The 22,784-nt window shown below is 54.2% G+C and overlaps 1 protein-coding gene across 1 annotated transcript in view; it reads left to right on the plus strand.

Annotated features, from left to right (window-relative positions):
* Nucleotides 1–21,816, plus strand: part of LOC116937776 (uncharacterized) — a 45,311-nt gene extending 23,495 nt beyond the window's left edge. The window contains exons 5-7 of the mRNA XM_076064975.1: nucleotides 6,734–6,872; nucleotides 11,226–11,442; nucleotides 21,626–21,816. Of these exons, the coding sequence (XP_075921090.1) occupies nucleotides 6,734–6,872; nucleotides 11,226–11,442; nucleotides 21,626–21,775 (506 nt within the window). The 3' untranslated portion in view covers nucleotides 21,776–21,816. The remainder of the gene's footprint in view (nucleotides 1–6,733; nucleotides 6,873–11,225; nucleotides 11,443–21,625) is intronic.
* Nucleotides 21,817–22,784: the final 968 nt, after the last annotated feature.

The following is a 22,784-nucleotide window of genomic DNA, read 5'->3' on the forward strand; positions in this document are numbered from 1 at the left end:
CACACAGTGAGACACACGGTGAGACACACAGTGAGACACACAGTGAGACACACAGTGAGACACACGGTGAGACACACAGTGAGACACACGGTGAGACACACAGTGAGACACACAGTGAGACACAGAGTGAGACACACAGTGAGACACACAGTGAGACACAGGGTGAGACACACGGTGAGACACACAGTGAGACACAGGGTGAGACACACAGTGAGACACACGGTGAGACACACAGTGAGACACACAGTGAGACACATGGTGAGACACACGGTGAGACACACAGTGAGACACACGGTGAGACACACAGTGAGACACACGGTGAGACACACAGTGAGACACACGGTGAGACACACGGTGAGACACACAGTGAGACACACGGTGAGACACACAGTGAGACACACAGTGAGACACACAGTGAGACACACGGTGAGACACACAGTGAGACACACAGTGAGACACACGGTGAGACACACATTGAGACACACGGTGAGACACACAGTGAGACACACGGTGAGACACACAGTGAGACACACAGTGAGACACACAGTGAGACACACAGTGAGACACACGGTGAGACACACAGTGAGACACACAGTGAGACACACAGTGAGACACACGGTGAGACACACGGTGAGACACACGGTGAGACACACAGTGAGACACACAGTGAGACACACAGTAAGACACACGGTGAGACACACAGTGAGACACACGGTGAGACACACAGTGAGACACACGGTGAGACACACAGTGAGACACACAGTGAGACACACAGTGAGACACACGGTGAGACACACAGTGAGACACACGGTGAGACACACAGTGAGACACACAGTGAGACACACGGTGAGACACACAGTGAGACACACAGTGAGACACAGAGTGAGACACACAGTGAGACACACAGTGAGACACAGGGTGAGACACACAGTGAGACACACGGTGAGACACACAGTGAGACACACAGTGAGACACATGGTGAGACACACGGTGAGACACAGGGTGAGACACAGAGACACACAGTGAGACACACAGTGAGACACACAGTGAGACACAGGGTGAGACACACAGTGAGACACACAGTGAGACACACAGTGAGACACACAGTGAGACACACAGTGAGACACACAGTGAGACACAGTGAGACACAGGGTGAGACACACAGTGAGACACAGGGTGAGACACACAGTGAGACACACGGTGAGACACACGGTGAGACACACAGTGAGACACACGGTGAGACACACAGTGAGACACACAGTGAGACACACAGTGAGACACACGGTGAGACACACAGTGAGACACACAGTGAGACACACGGTGAGACACACGGTGAGACACACAGTGAGACACACGGTGAGACACACAGTGAGACACACAGTGAGACACACAGTGAGACACACAGTGAGACACACGGTGAGACACACAGTGAGACACACAGTGAGACACACAGTGAGACACATGGTGAGACACACAGTGAGACACACAGTGAGACACAGGGTGAGACACACGGTGAGACACACAGTGAGACACACAGTGAGACACACAGTGAGACACACAGTGAGACACACGGTGAGACACACAGTGAGACACACAGTGAGACACAGGGTGAGACACACAGTGAGACACACAGTGAGACACACGGTGAGACACACAGTGAGACACACAGTGAGACACACGGTGAGACACACAGTGAGACACAGGGTGAGACACACAGTGAGACACACAGTGAGACACACAGTGAGACACAGGGTGAGACACACAGTGAGACACAGGGTGAGACACACAGTGAGACACACAGTGAGACACACAGTGAGACACACGGTGAGACACACAGTGAGACACACAGTGAGACACAGAGTGAGACACACAGTGAGACACACGGTGAGACACACAGTGAGACACACAGTGAGACACACGGTGAGACACACAGTGAGACAGGGTGAGACACGGTGAGACACACGGTGAGACACACAGTGAGACACAGGGTGAGACACACGGTGAGACACACAGTGAGACACACAGTGAGACACACAGTGAGACACACAGTGAGACACAGGGTGAGACACACAGTGAGACACACAGTGAGACACACAGTGAGACACACAGTGAGACACACGGTGAGACACACAGTGAGACACACGGTGAGACACAGGGTGAGACACACGGTGAGACACAGGGTGAGACACACAGTGAGACACACAGTGAGACACACGGTGAGACACACAGTGAGACACAGGGTGAGACACACAGTGAGACACAGGGTGAGACACAGGGTGAGACACACAGTGAGACACACAGTGAGACACACAGTGAGACACACGGTGAGACACACAGTGAGACACACAGTGAGACACACAGTGAGACACAGGGTGAGACACACGGTGAGACACACAGTGAGACACACAGTGAGACACAGGGTGAGACACACAGTGAGACACACAGTGAGACACAGGGTGAGACACACAGTGAGACACACGGTGAGACACAGGGTGAGACACACGGTGAGACACACAGTGAGACACACGGTGAGACACACAGTGAGACACACAGTGAGACACACAGTGAGACACACGGTGAGACACACGGTGAGACACACGGTGAGACACACGGTGAGACACACAGTGAGACACACAGTGAGACACACGGTGAGACACACAGTGAGACACACAGTGAGACACACGGTGAGACACAGAGTGAGACACACGGTGAGACACACGGTGAGACACAGGGTGAGACACACAGTGAGACACAGGGTGAGACACACAGTGAGACACACAGTGAGACACACAGTGAGACACACGGTGAGACACACAGTGAGACACAGTGAGACACAGGGTGAGACACACAGTGAGACACACAGTGAGACACAGGGTGAGACACACAGTGAGACACACGGTGAGACACAGGGTGAGACACAGAGTGAGACACACAGTGAGACACACGGTGAGACACACAGTGAGACACACAGTGAGACACACAGTGAGACACACGGTGAGACACACAGTGAGACACACGGTGAGACACAGGGTGAGACACAGGGTGAGACACACAGTGAGACACACAGTGAGACACACAGTGAGACACACGGTGAGACACACAGTGAGACACACAGTGAGACACAGGGTGAGACACAGGGTGAGACACACAGTGAGACACACAGTGAGACACACAGTGAGACACACAGTGAGACACAGGGTGAGACACACAGTGAGACACACGGTGAGACACAGGGTGAGACACACAGTGAGACACACAGTGAGACACACAGTGAGACACACAGTGAGACACACAGTGAGACACACAGTGAGACACACAGTGAGACACACGGTGAGACACACAGTGAGACACACAGTGAGACACACGGTGAGACACACGGTGAGACACACAGTGAGACACACGGTGAGACACACAGTGAGACACAGAGTGAGACACACAGTGAGACACACGGTGAGACACACAGTGAGACACACGGTGAGACACACAGTGAGACACACAGTGAGACACACAGTGAGACACACAGGGTGAGACACACAGTGAGACACACAGTGAGACACAGGGTGAGACACACAGTGAGACACACGGTGAGACACACAGTGAGACACACAGTGAGACACAGGGTGAGACACACAGTGAGACACACGGTGAGACACACGGTGAGACACACAGTGAGACACACAGTGAGACACAGGGTGAGACACAGAGTGAGACACACGGTGAGACACACGGTGAGACACACAGTGAGACACACAGTGAGACACACAGTGAGACACACAGTGAGACACACAGTGAGACACAGGGTGAGACACACAGTGAGACACACAGTGAGACACACAGTGAGACACACAGTGAGACACACAGTGAGACACACAGTGAGACACACGGTGAGACACACGGTGAGACACACAGTGAGACACACGGTGAGACACACGGTGAGACACACAGTGAGACACACGGTGAGACACACGGTGAGACACACGGTGAGACACACAGTGAGACACACAGTGAGACACACGGTGAGACACACGGTGAGACACACAGTGAGACACACGGTGAGACACACAGTGAGACACACGGTGAGACACACAGTGAGACACACGGTGAGACACACAGTGAGACACACGGTGAGACACACAGTGAGACACACGGTGAGACACACAGTGAGACACACAGTGAGACACACAGTGAGACACACAGTGAGACACACAGTGAGACACAGGGTGTCTCCCCCCGTGTCTCCCCGTGTCTCCCCGTGTCTCCCCGTGTCTCCCCGTGTCTCCCCGTGTCTCCCCCGTGTCTCCCCGTGTCTCCCCCCGTGTCTCCCCGTGTCTCCCCCATGTCTCCCCCGTGTCTCCCCCGTGTCTCCCCGTGTCTCCCCGTGTCTCCCCGTGTCTCCCCCGTGTCTCCCCGTGTCTCCCCCCGTGTCTCCCCGTGTCTCCCCGTGTCTCCCCCGTGTCTCCCCGTGTCTCTGCCCGTGTCTCCCCCGTGTCTCCCCATGTCTCCCCGTGTCTCTCCCCGTGTCTCCCCCGTGTCTCCCCGTGTCTCCCCGTGTCTCTCACCGTGTCTCCCCCGTGTCTCCCCGTGTCTCCTCCGTGTCTCCCCGTGTCTCCCCGTGTCTCCCCCGTGTCTCCCCGTGTCTCCCCCGTGTCTCCCCGTGTCTCCCCCGTGTCTCCCCCGTGTCTCCCCGTGTCTCCCCGTGTCTCCCCGTGTCTCCCCGAGTCTCCCCGTGTCTCACCGTGTCTCCCCGTGTCTCCCCGTGTCTCACCGTGTCTCCCCCGTGTCTCCCCGTGTCTCCCCCGTGTCTCCCCGTGTCTCCCCCGTGTCTCCCCCGTGTCTCCCCGTGTCTCCCCCGTGTCTCCCCGTGTCTCCCCCGTGTCTCCCCCGTGTCTCCCCGTGTCCCCCCGTGTCTCCCCGTGTCTCCCCCGTGTCTCCCCCGTGTCTCCCCGTGTCTCCCCAGTGTCTCTCCGTGTCTCACCGTGTCTCCCCGTGTCTCCCCCGTGTCTCCCCGTGTCTGCCCCGTGTCTCCCCCTGTCTCACCGTGTCTCCCCGTGTCTCCCCGTGTCTCCCCCGTGTCTCCCCCGTGTCTCCCCGTGTCTCCCCCGTGTCTCCCCCGTGTCTCACCGTGTCTCCCCCGTGTCTCCCCCGTGTCTCCCCGTGTCTCCCCCGTGTCTCCCCGTGTCTCCCCGTGTCTCCCCCGTGTCTCCCCGCGTCTCCCCATGTCTCCCCGTGTCTCACCGTGTCTCTCCCCGTGTCTCCCCGTGTCTCCCCCGTGTCTCCCCGTGTCTCCCCCGTGTCTCCCCCGTGTCTCCCCGTGTCTCCCCCGTGTCTCCCCCGTGTCTCCCCCGTGTCTCACCGTGTCTCACCGTGTCTCCCCCGTGTCTCCCCCGTGTCTCCCCGTGTCTCCCCCGTGTCTCCCCGTGTCTCCCCCGTGTCTGCCCCGTGTCTCCCCGTGTCTCCCCGTGTCTCCCCGTGTCTCCCCGTGTCTCCCCCGTGTCTCACCCCGTGTCTCCCCGTGTCTCCCCGTGTCTCCCCGTGTCTCCCCCGTGTCTCCCCCGTGTCTCCCCCGTGTCTCCCCGTGTCTGCCCGTGTCTCCCCGTGTCTCCCCGTGTCTCCCCCGTGTCTCCCCCGTGTCTCCCCCGTGTCTCCCCCGTGTCTCCCCCGTGTCTCCCCGTGTCTCCCCGTGTCTCCCCGTGTCTCCCCCGTGTCTCCCCGTGTCTCCCCCGTGTCTCCCCCGTGTCTCCCCGTGTCTCCCCGTGTCTCCCCCGTGTCTCCCCCGTGTCTCCCCCGTGTCTCACCGTGTCTCCCCCGTGTCTCCCCCGTGTCTCCCCGTGTCTCCCCCGTGTCTCCCCGTGTCTCCCCCGTGTCTGCCCCGTGTCTCCCCCGTGTCTCCCCGTGTCTCCCCGTGTCTCCCCGTGTCTCCCCCGTGTCTCACCCCGTGTCTCCCCGTGTCTCCCCGTGTCTCCCCGTGTCTCCCCCGTGTCTCCCCCGTGTCTCCCCCGTGTCTCCCCGTGTCTCCCCGTGTCTCCCCGTGTCTCCCCGTGTCTCCCCCGTGTCTCCCCCGTGTCTCCCCGTGTCTCCCCCGTGTCTCCCCCGTGTCTCCCCCGTGTCTCACCGTGTCTCCCCCGTGTCTCCCCCGTGTCTCCCCGTGTCTCCCCCGTGTCTCCCCGTGTCTCCCCCGTGTCTCCCCCGTGTCTCCCCGTGTCTCCCCCGTGTCTCCCCGTGTCTCCCCGTGTCTCCCCGTGTCTCCCCCGTGTCTCCCCGCGTCTCCCCATGTCTCCCCGTGTCTCACCGTGTCTCTCCCCGTGTCTCCCCGTGTCTCCCCCGTGTCTCCCCGTGTCTCCCCCGTGTCTCCCCCGTGTCTCCCCGTGTCTCCCCCGTGTCTCCCCCGTGTCTCCCCCGTGTCTCACCGTGTCTCACCGTGTCTCCCCCGTGTCTCCCCCGTGTCTCCCCGTGTCTCCCCCGTGTCTCCCCGTGTCTCCCCCGTGTCTGCCCCGTGTCTCCCCGTGTCTCCCCGTGTCTCCCCGTGTCTCCCCGTGTCTCCCCCGTGTCTCACCCCGTGTCTCCCCGTGTCTCCCCGTGTCTCCCCCGTGTCTCCCCCGTGTCTCCCCCGTGTCTCCCCGTGTCTCCCCGTGTCTCCCCGTGTCTCCCCGTGTCTCCCCCGTGTCTCCTCCTGTCTCCCCGTGTCTCCCCGTGTCTCCCCGTGTCTCCCCCGTGTCTCCCCCGTGTCTCCCAGGTGTCTCCTTTGAGCATTTCGAGGTGGAGACACCGTTCGTGACGTCTCCGTCTTCGGGAGACAGAGCGTCTGCAGACACGGACGAGACGACGGAGACACCGACAAGGTGGTCAGAGACACGGAGACACACGGAGACACAGTGAGACACACGGAGAGATACACAGAGACACAGAGACACACAGAGACACGGAGACACACGGAGACACACGGAGACACACGGAGACACAGAGACACACAGTGAGACACATAGTGAGACACACAGAGACACAGAGACACACAGAGAGACACACAATGAGACACACACAGAGACACGGAGACACACGGAGACACACGGAGACACACAGAGAGACACACAGAGAGACACAGTGAGACACACAGTGAGACACACAGAGACACAGAGACACACAGTGAGACACACACTGAGACACAGTGAGACACACAATGAGACACACACAGAGACACGGAGACACACGGAGACACACAGTGAGACACACAGTGAGACACACAGAGAGACACACAGTGAGACACACTGAGACACAGAGAGACACACAGTGAGACACACAGTGAGACACAGTGAGACACAGAGACACACAGTGAGACACACACTGAGACACAGTGAGACACACAGTGAGACACACACTGAGACACAGAGACACACAGTGAGACACACACAGAGACACGGAGACACACGGAGACACACGGAGACACACAGTGAGACACACAGAGACACAGAGACACACAGTGAGACACATAATGAGACACACAGAGACACAGAGACACACAGAGAGACACACAGTGAGCCACACAGTGAGACACAGTGAGACACACTGAGACACTGAGACACACAGTGAGACACAAAGAGAGAGACACTGAGACACTGAGACACACGGAGACACACAGTGAGACACACAGAGACACGGAGACACACGGAGACACACAGTGAGACACACTGAGACACACAGTGAGACACACTGAGACACTGAGACACACAGAGATACACAGAGACACAGAGACACACACAGAGACATGGAGATACACAGTGAGACACACATTGAGACACACTGAGACACAGAGAGACACAGAGAGACACACTGAGACACACAGTGAGACACAGTGATACACACTGAGACACACAGAGATACACAGATACACAAAGACACACAGTGAGACACACACAGAGACACGGAGACACACAGTGAGACACACACAGAGACACACAGTGAGACACACAGTGAGACATAAAGAGAGAGACACTGAGACACTGAGACACAGAGACACACAGTGAGACACAGAGAGACACGGAGACACAGAGAGACACACAGTGAGACACACGGAGAGACACACTGAGACACTGAGACACACAGAGATACACAGAGACACAGAGACACACAGAGACACACATGGAGACACACAGAGATACACAGATACACAAAGACACACAGTGAGACACACACAGAGACACGGAGACACACAGTGAGACACACACAGAGACACACAGTGAGACACACAGTGAGACACAGGGTGAGACACACAGTGAGACACACAGTGAGACACACTGTGAGACACACAGAGACACACGGAGACACACGGAGACACACAGTGAGACACACTGAGACACTGAGACACACAGAGATACACAGAGACACAGAGACACACAGAGACACACAGTGAGACACACAGTGAGACACACGGAGACACACGGAGACACACAGTGAAACACACAGTGAGACACACAGAGAGACACGCAGAGACACACACTGAGACACACACAGAGACACAGAGACACACAGAGAGACACGCAGAGACACACACTGAGACACGCAGAGACACACAGAGACACACACAGAGACACACAGTGAGACACAGTGAGACACACTGAGACACACAGAGATACACAGAGACACAGAGACACGCAGAGACACACAGTGAGACACACAGTGAGACACAGAGACACACAGTGAGACACAGAGACACACAGACACAGAGACACAGTGAAACACACAGAGACACACAGTGAGACACAGAGATACACAGAGACACAGAGACACTGAGACACACAGAGACACACAGAGAGACACGCAGAGACACACACAGAGACACACAGTGAGAGACACTGAGACACACAGAGACACACAGAGACACACAGTGAGACACACAGAGAGACACACAGAGAGACACGCAGAGACACACAGTGAGATACACTGAGACACATCACCACCATCACCACCACCACCATCATCACCACCACCATCATCACCACCACCATCATCACCACCACCATTATCACCACCACCATCATCACCACCATCACCACCACCATCATCACCACCACCATCATCACCACCACCACCATCACCCCCACCACCATCACCATCACCACCACCACCATCACCACCATCACTATCACCACCACCACCATCACCACCATCACCATCACCACCATCACCACCACCATCACCACCATCACCACCTCCATCACCACCATCACCACCACCATCACCACCATCACCACCACCATCATCACCACCACCACCACCATCACCACCTCTATCACCACCACCACCACCATCACCACCATCACCACCACCATCACCACCACCACCATCACGACCACCATCACCACCTTCACCACCACCACTACCATCACCACCATCACCACCACCATCACCACCACCATCACCACCTTCACCACCACCACTACCATCATCACCATCACCACCACCACCACCATCACCACCACCACCATCACCACCATCACCATCACCACCACCACCATCACCACCACCACCATCACCACCACCACCACCACCATCACCACCACTACCATCACCACCACCATCACCACCACCACCATCACCATCACCACCACCATCACCACCACCATCACCATCACCACCACCATCACCACCACCACTACCATCACCACCACCATCACCACCATCACCATCACCACCATCACCACCACCATCACCACCACCATCACCACCACCATCACCATCACCACCACCATCACCACCATCACCACCATCACCACCACCACCACCACCATCACCACCACCATCACCATCACCACCACCACCATCACCACCACCATCACCACCACCATCACCACCACCATCACCACCACTACCACCACCACCATCACCACCACCACTACCACCACCACCATCACCACCACCACCACCATCACCACCATCACCACCACCATCACCACCATCACCATCACCACCACCATCACCACCACCACCATCACCACCACCATCACCACCACCACCACCACCATCACCACCACCATCACCACCACCACCCTCACCACCACCACCACCATCACCACCATCACCACCACCATCACCACCACCACCACCACCATCACCACCACCATCACCACCACCACCATCACCACCACCACCATCACCACCATCACCACCACCACCATCACCACCATCACCACCATCACCACCATCACCACCACCACCACCATCACCACCACCACCATCACCACCATCACCACCACCACCATCACCACCATCACCACCACCACCACCATCACCACCACCACCACCACCATCACCACCACCACCATCACCACCACCACCACCATCACCACCACCACCACCATCACCACCATCACCACCACCACCACCACCATCACCACCACTACCATCACCACCACCATCACCACCACCACCATCACCATCACCACCACCATCACCACCACCATCACCATCACCACCACCATCACCACCACCACTACCATCACCACCACCATCACCACCATCACCATCACCACCATCACCACCACCATCACCACCACCATCACCACCACCATCACCATCACCACCACCATCACCACCATCACCACCATCACCACCACCACCACCACCATCACCACCACCATCACCATCACCACCACCACCATCACCACCACCATCACCACCACCATCACCACCACCATCACCACCACTACCACCACCACCATCACCACCACCACTACCACCACCACCATCACCACCACCACCACCATCACCACCATCACCACCACCATCACCACCATCACCATCACCACCACCATCACCACCACCACCATCACCACCACCATCACCACCACCACCACCACCATCACCACCACCATCACCACCACCACCCTCACCACCACCACCACCATCACCACCATCACCACCACCATCACCACCACCACCACCACCATCACCACCACCATCACCACCACCACCATCACCACCACCACCATCACCACCATCACCACCACCACCATCACCACCATCACCACCATCACCACCATCACCACCACCACCACCATCACCACCACCACCATCACCACCATCACCACCACCACCATCACCACCATCACCACCACCACCACCATCACCACCACCACCACCACCATCACCACCACCACCATCACCACCACCACCACCATCACCACCACCACCACCATCACCACCATCACCACCACCCTCTCCCTCTCCCCCAGTGTTCCCCGCCCAGCGGCTCAGAGCGGGGTGTGGAACTCCGCGGGCTACACACCACCACCACCACCACCACCACTTCCTCCACCACCACCACCACCACCTACCGCTCACCACCACCACCACCGCTCGATGCCCGAGGTGGAGGCTGGGCCGGGGTCAGCGCCGGCGGTGGACGTGATGGAGACGTCCCTCTTCAGGGGGGTTCAGTGCCAGGCGCAGGTGAGAGGGTGGGGGTCTCGAAACGTCGGGGCCACCCCACATGCGACACACAGACACACACACACACAGACACACACACACAGACAGACACACACACACAGATACACACACACAGACACACACACAGACACACACACACAGACACACACACAGACACACACACACAGACACACACACAGACACACAGATACACAGATATACACACACACAGACACAGACACACACACACAGACACACAGACACAACAACAACAACAACCGCCATTCGCCACTAAGTGGCGGTGACGTCACCACGACGCTTGTGCCAGGCTATGTGCACCCTGAGGCCACGTGAAGTGTCGAACGCCCGCTGGCAGGAGGTCATGGGGCAGACCCAGGTGCCACGGGTCGACTGACTGAGATGACTGGCTGATGCACCACCTGTGCCCCCTACTGTGCCAACCTGCTGTGCTTTAGCCACCCGGCGCTCCGCTCGCTGTTGTGAGCGTCGCTCCTCCGCCCTCCGTTGTTGTTGGAGGGCGACTGCCTCCAACTGCCCAGTAGCGTCCTTCACGAGACTCCTCCACAGAGGCCGATCTTGACACCGCTGGTACCAGTCATCGGCAAGTCCACTCAGCTCCACGTCCTCCTGTACCACATCACTCCATCTCTTCTCTAGCCCGTGCCGCGCCCGCTTAGCCCCCTCAATCCGGCCAAACAAAAGCTGTTTCGGCATGCGGTGGCTGGGCATGCGGGCTACATGACCCAGCCATCGCAGCCTTGCCTGCCGGAGGAGCTCACCGATGGGACCCTGCCCAGATCTTTCAAGGATTTGTGAGCTCCTCACACAATCCAGTCTGGTTAAACCCAGGATGGATCGTAGGCAGGCCAGCCTAAATGTTTCTAACCGGCGAAGATGTTCCATTAAGGGGGTCCACGTTTCGCAAGCGTAGAGAAGGGAGGGAATGACCGTGGCCGAGAAGACCTGAAGCTTAGTGCGGAGCGACAGACCAGGTAGCTTCCACACAGCGTTACGCAACCGATGAAAAGATATTGCCGCTCGACTGATTCGGAGTGAGACCTCTGCTGTTAAACTGGAGCCAGTCATAAGCACACTGCCGAGGTATGGGAAACTCTCCACTTTCTCCACAACTGCCCCATCACCGATTGGGAGTTGGGTGGGTGGAGTGTCCGATGGGACAAAATACCCAGGCAGGTGCTTAGTTTTGGTGGGGCTGATGGTAAGGCCCCACCTCTTAGTGGCACGCTCCAGTCTCAGCAGCAGCGTCTCCAACTCCTCCTCTGACTGTGCAGCTATTACCAAATCATCAGCATACATAACGTGGTTGAGCAATAGGGAGCCATCCCTTGACCGCACCCGGGCATCGATTAGCCTCCCATTATATCTGTACCATATGGAGATTCCCCCGGTACAGCTATTGAAAGCTTCACGAACTACGTGGTCAAAATAGATGTTAAATAATGTGGGAGCCAGAGGACATCCCTGTCGCACCCCAAGGTGTACAGGGAATGGCTCTGACTCCCGGCCACGTAGTTTTACCCGGGCCCGCTCACCATCATGAAGGTCCTTAATGATTGTGAGCAGAGGGTCAGGTACTCCAAAAGCACGAAGAACGACCCAGAGCCCAGGCCTACTGATGGTATCATAGGCCTTGACCAGGTCAATAAAGCAGAGATGTAGGTCTTGTTGGAATTCCCTACACCTCTGCTGTAGCAGACGGACAGAAAATATGGCATCTGTGCAGGACCGCCCTTTCCTGAAACCGCATTGGGGCTCCGCAAGCCTCTCCTCAGCGTGCCTGGCAAGGCGATGCTGAATAATCCTTGCCAGGACCTTTCCCGGCACACTGAGGAGTGAGATGCCCCTGTAGTTGTTACAGTCTGTGCGGTCCCCCTTCTTAAAAAGGGGGACCACCAGGGCATCCTTCCAATCCTGCGGAACCCGTCCAGTGGTCCAGACTGTTGTTATGATGTCATATAGAGCAGTCTGTGCACAAACGCCACCCTCCCTCAGCATTTCGCTTGGGAGATCATCTCTGCCCGCTGCCTTTCCTGGTCTCAGACTCCGGATCGCCCTAAATACTTCCTCAGCAGATGGCACCTCAGCCAGCCACTCACAGGGGGTGACTTCATCCAATATTTGAGGCACCGCAGCCTCAGCAGGGTCATCCTCACTTTGTGCCACGATGTTTTCCTGGCTGAGGGATTTTCCCTCCCCCAGGACCTCACAGAAATGCTCAGCAAATCTGCGAACCTGTTCCTGGGGGTCGGAGATTGGATCACCGTTTTTTCCCCTAATGATGGTAATAGGTGTGGCGCTGCAGGTTACTTTTTTGATGGAGTTAAATAGAAATTTGTGATCACGGGCCACTGAGGCAGACTCCATCTCCTCAGCAACCCGCGACCACCACCCATCCTTGCAGCGCCTCACGGCTCTCCGAACCTCCGAGCGAAGGCTGCGGTAAGCCTCCTCATTCTCTGACGTGGGATTCTGTAGCCGATGACAGTGGGCCTGTCGCTTTTTCTCAACCATCCTGAACAACTCCTCTGTCATCCAGGGTGTCTGGGGAGGTCTGGACCGCGTACCCAAAGCAGCCATTGCAGCTGCATGAGTCACAGTCCTAAACCTCGCCCATTTACCCTCGACATCAGGAGGAGTCGGGGACGATGCCAATCCCAGCCGCAAGCGATGATGAAATTCTCGCTTGCAACTTTCATCAGATAACTGAGACCAGGCCACTTTAGGTTGGAATGGGGTCCTGGGTGTACACCCACCACCGGAGTGGAAGAATGGCAGGCGCATCTTACAGATGACTAGTCGATGGTCAGAGGGCAGATCAGCTCCACGGTAGGTCCTGGTGTCAAGGACATGGGCTCGCATTCGCTGGTCCGTCACTATGTAGTCCAGCAGATGTTCTTGCTTGGACCCGGCATGCATCCATGATGTTGAGTGGATGCGCCGATGCCGGAACAGCGTGTTGGTAATTACAAGCCCATGGGCTGCACAAAAATCTAGCAGCCTCCTACCGTTGTTATTGAGCTGATCTGGCCCATGCCCTCCAATCACTCCAGACCAGGTGCCAGTATCATGACCAACTCGGGCATTGAAGTCACCCAACATGATGACTCTATCCCGAGGGGCCACTTTAGCCAGCACCTGTGACAGGAGGTCATAGAAGGCATCTGACTCATCGGCTTTGCCTGCATCCCTCCACGGATGTTCATCTTCGGTGGGGGCATAAGTAACCACGACCACCATTCCTCGCCTCCGGTTGATGGGAAGGCGAGCCCAAAGTAGCCTGGGGCTTACAGCTTCCCACACCGGTCCACCGGACCTCCTGAATGCCGCATAGATCCAGGCGGTACCGGTCCAGCTCCCGACAGAGGAGTGGCAGCCTCTCCTCTGCAGTGAGCGTTCGAACATTCCACGTGGCCACCCGTAGTGGCTTTTCGTTGTTTCTGGAGTAGCCCCGAGGGTAGGTATTCAATCTCCTGGCTCCGCCAATTGGGGTTTGGCCAGGAGACGTCATAGACGCCTGGCCCCCCGGGGCCTCCGGCACAAGCTTAGTTGTTCCATATTTCAGTTTAATTCGTGGTTTCGTGGTAATTAATTGAAGGTGGAGGGGTTACCAGCCCCTCGCACCCGTCCAGAGCCCCCGTTTAGCCCCTGTGGTGGACACATATGCCATGAGGGGAGGAGCCAATCAAAATTGGATCTCCCCCCACAGCGCTGTCCACGACAGAGTTGCCCGTCCGGCAGACACACACACAGACACACACACACAGACATAGACACACACACAGACACACACACACAGACATAGACACACACACAGACACACAGACACACACAGACACACAGACACACACAGACACACAGACACACACACAGACATAGACACACACACAGACACACAGACACACACACAGACATAGACACACACACAGACACAGACACACACACAGACACACACAGACAGACACACAGACAGACACACACACACAGACAGACACACACACACACACAGATACACACACACACAGACACACACACACAGATACACACACACACAGACACACACACAGACACACACACAGACACACACACAGACACACACACAGATACACACACACAGACACACAGACACACAGGAACACACATACACTGCCATGTGTGTGTGTGGGAGTGAGTCTCAGTGATTAACACTGAACCCTATGGGAGTCTCAGTGATTAACACTGAACCCTGTGGGAGTCTCAGTGATTAACACTGAACCCTATGTGAGTGAGTCTCAGTGATTAACACTGAACCCTGTGGGAGTCTCAGTGATTAACCCCGAACCCTATGTGAGTGAGTCTCAGTGATTAACACTGAACCCTATGTGAGTGAGTCTCAGTGATTAACACTGAACCCTATGGGAGTGAGTCTCAGTGATTAACACTGAACCCTATGGGAGTCTCAGTGATTAACACTGAACCCTATGGGAGTCTCAGTGATTAACACTGAACCCTATGGGAGTCTCAGTGATTAACACTGAACCCTATGGGAGTCTCAGTGATTAACACTGAACCCTGTGGGAGTCTCAGTGATTAACACTGAACCCTATGGGAGTCTCAGTGATTAACACTGAACCCTATGGGAGTCTCAGTGATTAACACTGAACCCTGTGGGAGTCTCAGTGATTAACATTGAACCCTATGGGAGTCTCAGTGATTAACACTGAACCCTGTCGGAGTCTCAGTGATTAACACTGAACCCTGTGGGAGTCTCAGTGATTAACACTGAACCCTATGGGAGTCTCAGTGATTAACACTGAACCCTATGGGAGTCTCGGTGATTAACACTGAACCCTATGGGAGTCTCAGTGATTAACATTGAACCCTGTGGGAGTCTCAGTGATTAACACTGAACCCTGTGGGAGTCTCAGTGATTAACACTGAACCCTGTGGGAGTCTCAGTGATTAACACTGAACCCTATGGGAGTCTCAGTGATTAACACTGAACCCTGTGGGAGTCTCAGTGATTAACACTGAACCCTATGGGAGTTTCAGTGATTAACACTGAACCCTGTGGGAGTCTCAGTGATTAACATGGAGCCCTATGGGAGTCTCAGTGATTAACACTGAACCCTGTGGGAGTCTCAGTGATTAACACTGAACCCTATGGGAGTCTCAGTGATTAACACTGAACCCTGTGTGAGTCTCAGTGATTAACACTGAACCCTGTGGGAGTCTCAGTGATTAACACTGAACCCTATGGGAGTTTCAGTGATTAACACTGAACCCTGTGGGAGTCTCAGTGATTAACATGGAGCCCTATGGGAGTCTCAGTGATTAACACTGAACCCTATGGGAGTCTCAGTGATTAACACTGAACCCTGTGGGAGTCTCAGTGATTAACACTGAACCCTATGGGAGTCTCAGTGATTAACACTGAACCCTATGGGAGTGAGTCTCAGTGATTAACACTGAACCCTGTGGGAGTCTCAGTGATTAACACTGAACCCTATTGGAGTCTCAGTGATTAACACTGAACCCTATGTGAGTGAGTCTCAGTGATTAACACTGAACTCTGTGGGAGTCTCAGTGATTAACACTGAACCCTATGGGAGTCTCAGTGATTAACACTGAACCCTGTGGGAGTCTCAATAATTAACACTGAACCCTGTGGCAGTCTCAGTGATTAACACTGAACGCTATGGGAGTCTCAGTGATTAACACTGAACCCTATGGGAGTCTCAGTGATTAACACTGAACCCTATGGGAGTCTCAGTGATTAACACTGAACCCTGTGGGAGTCTCAGTGATTAACACTGAACCCTATGGGAGTCTCAGTGATTAACACTGAACCCTGTGGGTGTCTCACTGATTAACACTGAACCCTGTGGGAGTCTCAGTGATTAACACTGAACCCTATGGGAGTCTCAGTGATTAACACTGAACCCTGTGGGAGTCTCAGTGATTAACACTGAACCTTGTGGGAGTCTCAGTGATTAACACTGAACCCTATGGGAGTCTCAGTGATTAACACTGAACCCTATGGGAGTGAGTCTCAGTGATTAACACTGAACCCTATGGGAGTCTCAGTGATTAACACTGAACCCTATGGGAGTCTCAGTGATTAACACTGAACCCTGTGGGAGTCTCAGTGATTAACACTGAACCCTGTGGGAGTCTCAGTGATTAACACTGAACCCTGTGGGAGTCTCAGTGATTAACATGGAGCCCTATGGGAGTCTCAGTGATTAACACTGAACCCTGTGGGAGTCTCAGTGATTAACATGGAGCCCTATGGGAGTCTCAGTGATTAACACTGAACCCTGTGGGAGTCTCAGTGATTAACATGGAGCCCTGTGGGAGTCTCAGTGATTAACACTGAACCCTATGGGGGTCTCAGTGATTAACATTGAACCCTATGGGAGTCTCAGTGATTAACACTGAACCCTATGGGAGTCTCAGTGATTAACACTGAACCCTGTGGGAGTCTCAGTGATTAACACTGAACCCTATGGGAGTGAGTCTCAGTGATTAAAACTGAACCCTGTGGGAGTCTCAGTGATTAACACTGAACCCTATGGGAGGCTCAGTGATTAACACTGAACCCTGTGGGAGTCTCAGTGATTAACACTGAACCCTATGGGAGTCTCAGTGATTAACACTGAACCCTGTGGGAGTCTCAGTGATTAACACTGAACCCTGTGGGAGTCTCAGTGATTAACACTGAACCCTGTGGGAGTCTCAGTGATTAACACTGAACCCTATGGGAGTCTCAGTGATTAACACTGAACCCTGTGGGAGTCTCAGTGATTAACATTTAACCCTATGGGAGTCTCAGTGATTAACACTGAACCCTGTGGGAGTCTCAGTGATTAACACTGAACCCTGTGGGAGTCTCAGTGATTAACACTGAACCCTATGGGAGTCTCAGTGATTAACACTGAACGCTATGGGAGTCTCAGTGATTAACACTGAACCCTGTGGGAGTCTCAGTGATTAACACTGAACCCTATGGGAGTCTCAGTGATTAACACTGAACCCTATGGGAGTCTCAGTGATTAACACTGAACCCTGTGGGAGTCTCAGTGATTAACATTGAACCCTATGGGAGTCTCAGTGATTAACACTGAACCCTGTGGGAGTCTCAGTGATTAACACTGAACCCTGTGGGAGTATCAGTGATTAACACTGAACCCTATGGGAGTCTCAGTGATTAACACTGAACCCTATGGGAGTCTCAGTGATTAACACTGAACCCTGTGGGAGTCTCAGTGATTAACATTGAACCCTGTGGGAGTCTCAGTGATTAACACTGAACCCTGTGGGAGTCTCAGTGATTAACACTGAACCCTATGGGAGTTTCAGTGATTAACACTGAACCCTGTGGGAGTCTCAGTGATTAACACTGAACCCTGTGGGAGTCTCAGTGATTAACACTGAACCCTGTGGGAGTCTCAGTGATTAACACTGAACCCTATGGGAGTTTCAGTGATTAACACTGAACCCTGTGGGAGTCTCAGTGATTAACACTGAACCCTATGGGAGTTTCAGTGATTAACACTGAACCCTGTGGGAGTCTCAGTGATTAACACTGAACCCTATGGGAGTCTCAGTGATTAACACTGAACCCTATGGGAGTCTCAATAATTAACACTGAACCCTGTGGCAGTCTCAGTGATTAACACTGAACCCTATGGGAGTCTCAGTGATTAACATGGAGCCCTATGGGAGTCTCAGTGATTAACACTGAACCCTGTGGGAGTGAGTCTCAGTGATTAACACTGAACCCTGTGGGAGTCTCAGTGATTAACACTGAACCCTGTGGGAGTCTCAGTGATTAACATGGAGCCCTATGGGAGTCTCAGTGATTAACACTGAACCCTATGGGAGTCTCAGTGATTAACACTGAACCCTGTGGGAGTCTCAGTGATTAACATTGAACCCTATGGGAGTCTCAGTGATTAACACTGAACCCTGTGGGAGTCTCAGTGATTAACACTGAACCCTGTGGGAGTATCAGTGATTAACACTGAACCCTATGGGAGTCTCAGTGATTAACACTGAACCCTATGGGAGTCTCAGTGATTAACACTGAACCCTGTGGGAGTCTCAGTGATTAACATTGAACCCTATGGGAGTCTCAGTGATTAACACTGAACCCTATGGGAGTCTCAGTGATTAACATGGAGCCCTATGGGAGTCTCAGTGATTAACACTGAACCCTATGGGAGTCTCAGTGATTAACACTGAACCCTGTGGGAGTCTCAGTGATTAACACTGAACCCTATGGGAGTCTCAGTGATTAACACCGAACCCTATGGGAGTCTCAGTGATTAACACTGAACCCTATGGGAGTCTCAGTGATTAACACTGAACCCTATGGGGGTCTCAGTGATTAACACTGAACCCTGTGGGAGTCTCAGTGATTAACACTGAACCCTGTGGGAGTCTCAGTGATTAACACTGAACCCTGTGGGAGTCTCAGTGATTAACACTGAACCCTATGGGAGTCTCAGTGATTAACACTGAACCCTGTGGGAGTCTCAGTGATTAACACTGAACCCTGTGGGAGTCTCAGTGATTAACACTGAGCCCTATGGGAGTCTCAGTGATTAACACTGAACCCTATGGGAGTCTCAATGATTAACACTGAACCCTATGGGAGTCTCAGTGATTAACACTGAACCCTGTGGGAGTCTCAGTGATTAACACTGAACCCTATGGGAGTCTCAGTGATTAACACTGAACCCTGTGGGAGTCTTAGTGATTAACACTGAACCCTATGGGAGTCTCATTGATTAACACTGAACCCTGTGGGAGTCTCAGTGATTAACACAGAACCCTATGGGAGTCTCAGGGATTAACACTGAACCCTGTGGGAGTCTCAGTGATTAACACTGAACCCTATGGGAGTCTCAGTGATTAACACTGAACCCTATGGGAGTCTCAGTGATTAACACTGAACCCTGTGGGAGTCTCAGTGATTAACACTGAACCCTGTGGGAGTCTCAGTGATTAACACTGAACCCTATGGGAGTCTCAGTGATTAACACTGAACCCTGTGGGAGTCTCAGTGATTAACATTGAACCCTATGGGAGTCTCAGTGATTAACATGGAGCCCTATGGGAGTCTCAGTGATTAACACTGAACCCTATGGGAGTCTCAGTGATTAACACTGAACCCTGTGGGAGTCTCAGTGATTAACATTGAACCCTATGGGAGTCTCAGTGATTAACATGGAGCCCTATGGGAGTCTCAGTGATTAACACTGAACCCTGTGGGAGTCTCAGTGATTAACACTGAACCCTGTGGGAGTCTCAGTGATTAACACTGAACCCTATGGGAGTCTCAGTGATTAACACTGAACCCTATGGGAGTCTCAGTGATTAACACTGAACCCTATGGGAGTCTCAGTGATTAACATGGAGCCCTATGGGAGTCTCAGTGATTAACACTGAACCCTATGGGAGTCTCAGTGATTAACACTGAACCCTATGGGAGTCTCAGTGATTAACACTGAACCCTATGGGAGTCTCAGTGATTAACACTGAACCCTATGGGAGTCTCAGTGATTAACACTGAACCCTGTGGGAGTCTCAGTGATTAACACTGAACCCTATGGGAGTCTCAGTGATTAACACTGAACCCTGTGGGAGTCTCAGTGATTAACACTGAACCCTATGGGAGTCTCAGTGATTAACACTGAACCCTATGGGAGTCTCAGTGATTAACACTGAACCCTGTGGGAGTCTCAGTGATTAACACTGAACCCTATGGGAGTCTCAGTGATTAACACTGAACCCTATGGGAGTCTCAGTGATTAACACTGAACCCTATGGGAGTCTCAGTGATTAACACTGAACCCTATGGGAGTCTCAGTGATTAACACTGAACCCTATGGGAGTCTCAGTGATTAACATGGAGCCCTATGGGAGTCTCAGTGATTAACACTGAACCCTATGGGAGTCTCAGTGATTAACACTGAACCCTATGGGAGTCTCAGTGATTAACACTGAACCCTATGGGAGTCTCAGTGATTAACATGGAGCCCTATGGGAGTCTCAGTGATTAACACTGAACCCTATGGGAGTCTCAGTGATTAACACTGAACCCTATGGGAGTCTCAGTGATTAACATGGAGCCCTATGGGAGTCTCAATCGACTCCCACAATGCACTTCTCTTCCCAGGTGCTGCCCCCTGCTCTCCACCTCTCTACCCAGGAGACGTCTCACGCTCGGGTCAGCTCCGTGGAAAATAGACGACCTTTGACCTCCGGCACACTGCTCAACGTTGCCGGCTCAGTGAGGTCAGAGGTCATCAAATGCCAGACTCATTAAGTCACTCACTCGCTCATTCACTCACTCACCCACTCACTCATCCACTCACCCACTCGCTCACTCACTCACCCACTCACCCACTCACTCACTCACCCACTCACCCACCCACTCACTCACTCACTCACCCACTCACTCACTCACCCACTCACTCACCCACTCACTCACTCACCCACTCACTCACTCACTCACCCACTCACTCACCCACACTCACTCACCCACTCACTCACCCACTCACTCACTCACTCGTCACTCACCCCGCTCACTCACTCACTCACCCACTCACTCACCCACTCACTCATTCACCCACCCACTCACTCACCCACTCACTCACCCACTCACTCACTCACTCACCCACTCACTCACTCACTCACCCACTCACTCACTCACCCACCCACTCACCCACTCACCCACTCACTCACTCACCCACTCACCCACTCACTCACCCACTCACTCACCCACTCACCCACCCACTCACTCACCCACTCACTCACCCACTCACTCACCCACCCACTCACCTACTCACACACTCACCCACTCACTCACCCACTCACTCACTCACCCACTCACTCATCCACTCACTCACTCACCCACTCACCGACTCACCCACTCACTCACTCACTCACCCACTCACTCACCCACTCATTCACTCACCCACTCACTCACTCACCCACTCACTCACTCACCCACTCACTCACCCACTCATTCACTCACCCACTCATTCACTCACCCACTCACTCACTCACTCACCCACTCACTCACCCACTCATTCACTCACCCACTCACCCACTCATTCACTCACTCACCCACCTACTCACTCACCCACTCACCCACTCACCCACCCACTCACTCACTCACTCACCCACTCACCCACTCACTCACCCACTCACCCACCCACCCACTCACCCACTCATTCACCCACTCACCCACCCTCTCACCCACTCACTCACTCACCCACTCACTCACTCACCCACTCACTCATCCACTCACTCACTCACCCACTCACCGACTC

The sequence above is a fragment of the Petromyzon marinus genome, unplaced genomic scaffold (genome assembly GCF_048934315.1).
Source record: "Petromyzon marinus isolate PM22_M1 ecotype Great Lakes invasive population unplaced genomic scaffold, UKy_Petmar_22M1.pri1.0 PM_Scaffold_95, whole genome shotgun sequence".
NCBI lineage: Eukaryota > Metazoa > Chordata > Hyperoartia > Petromyzontiformes > Petromyzontidae > Petromyzon > Petromyzon marinus.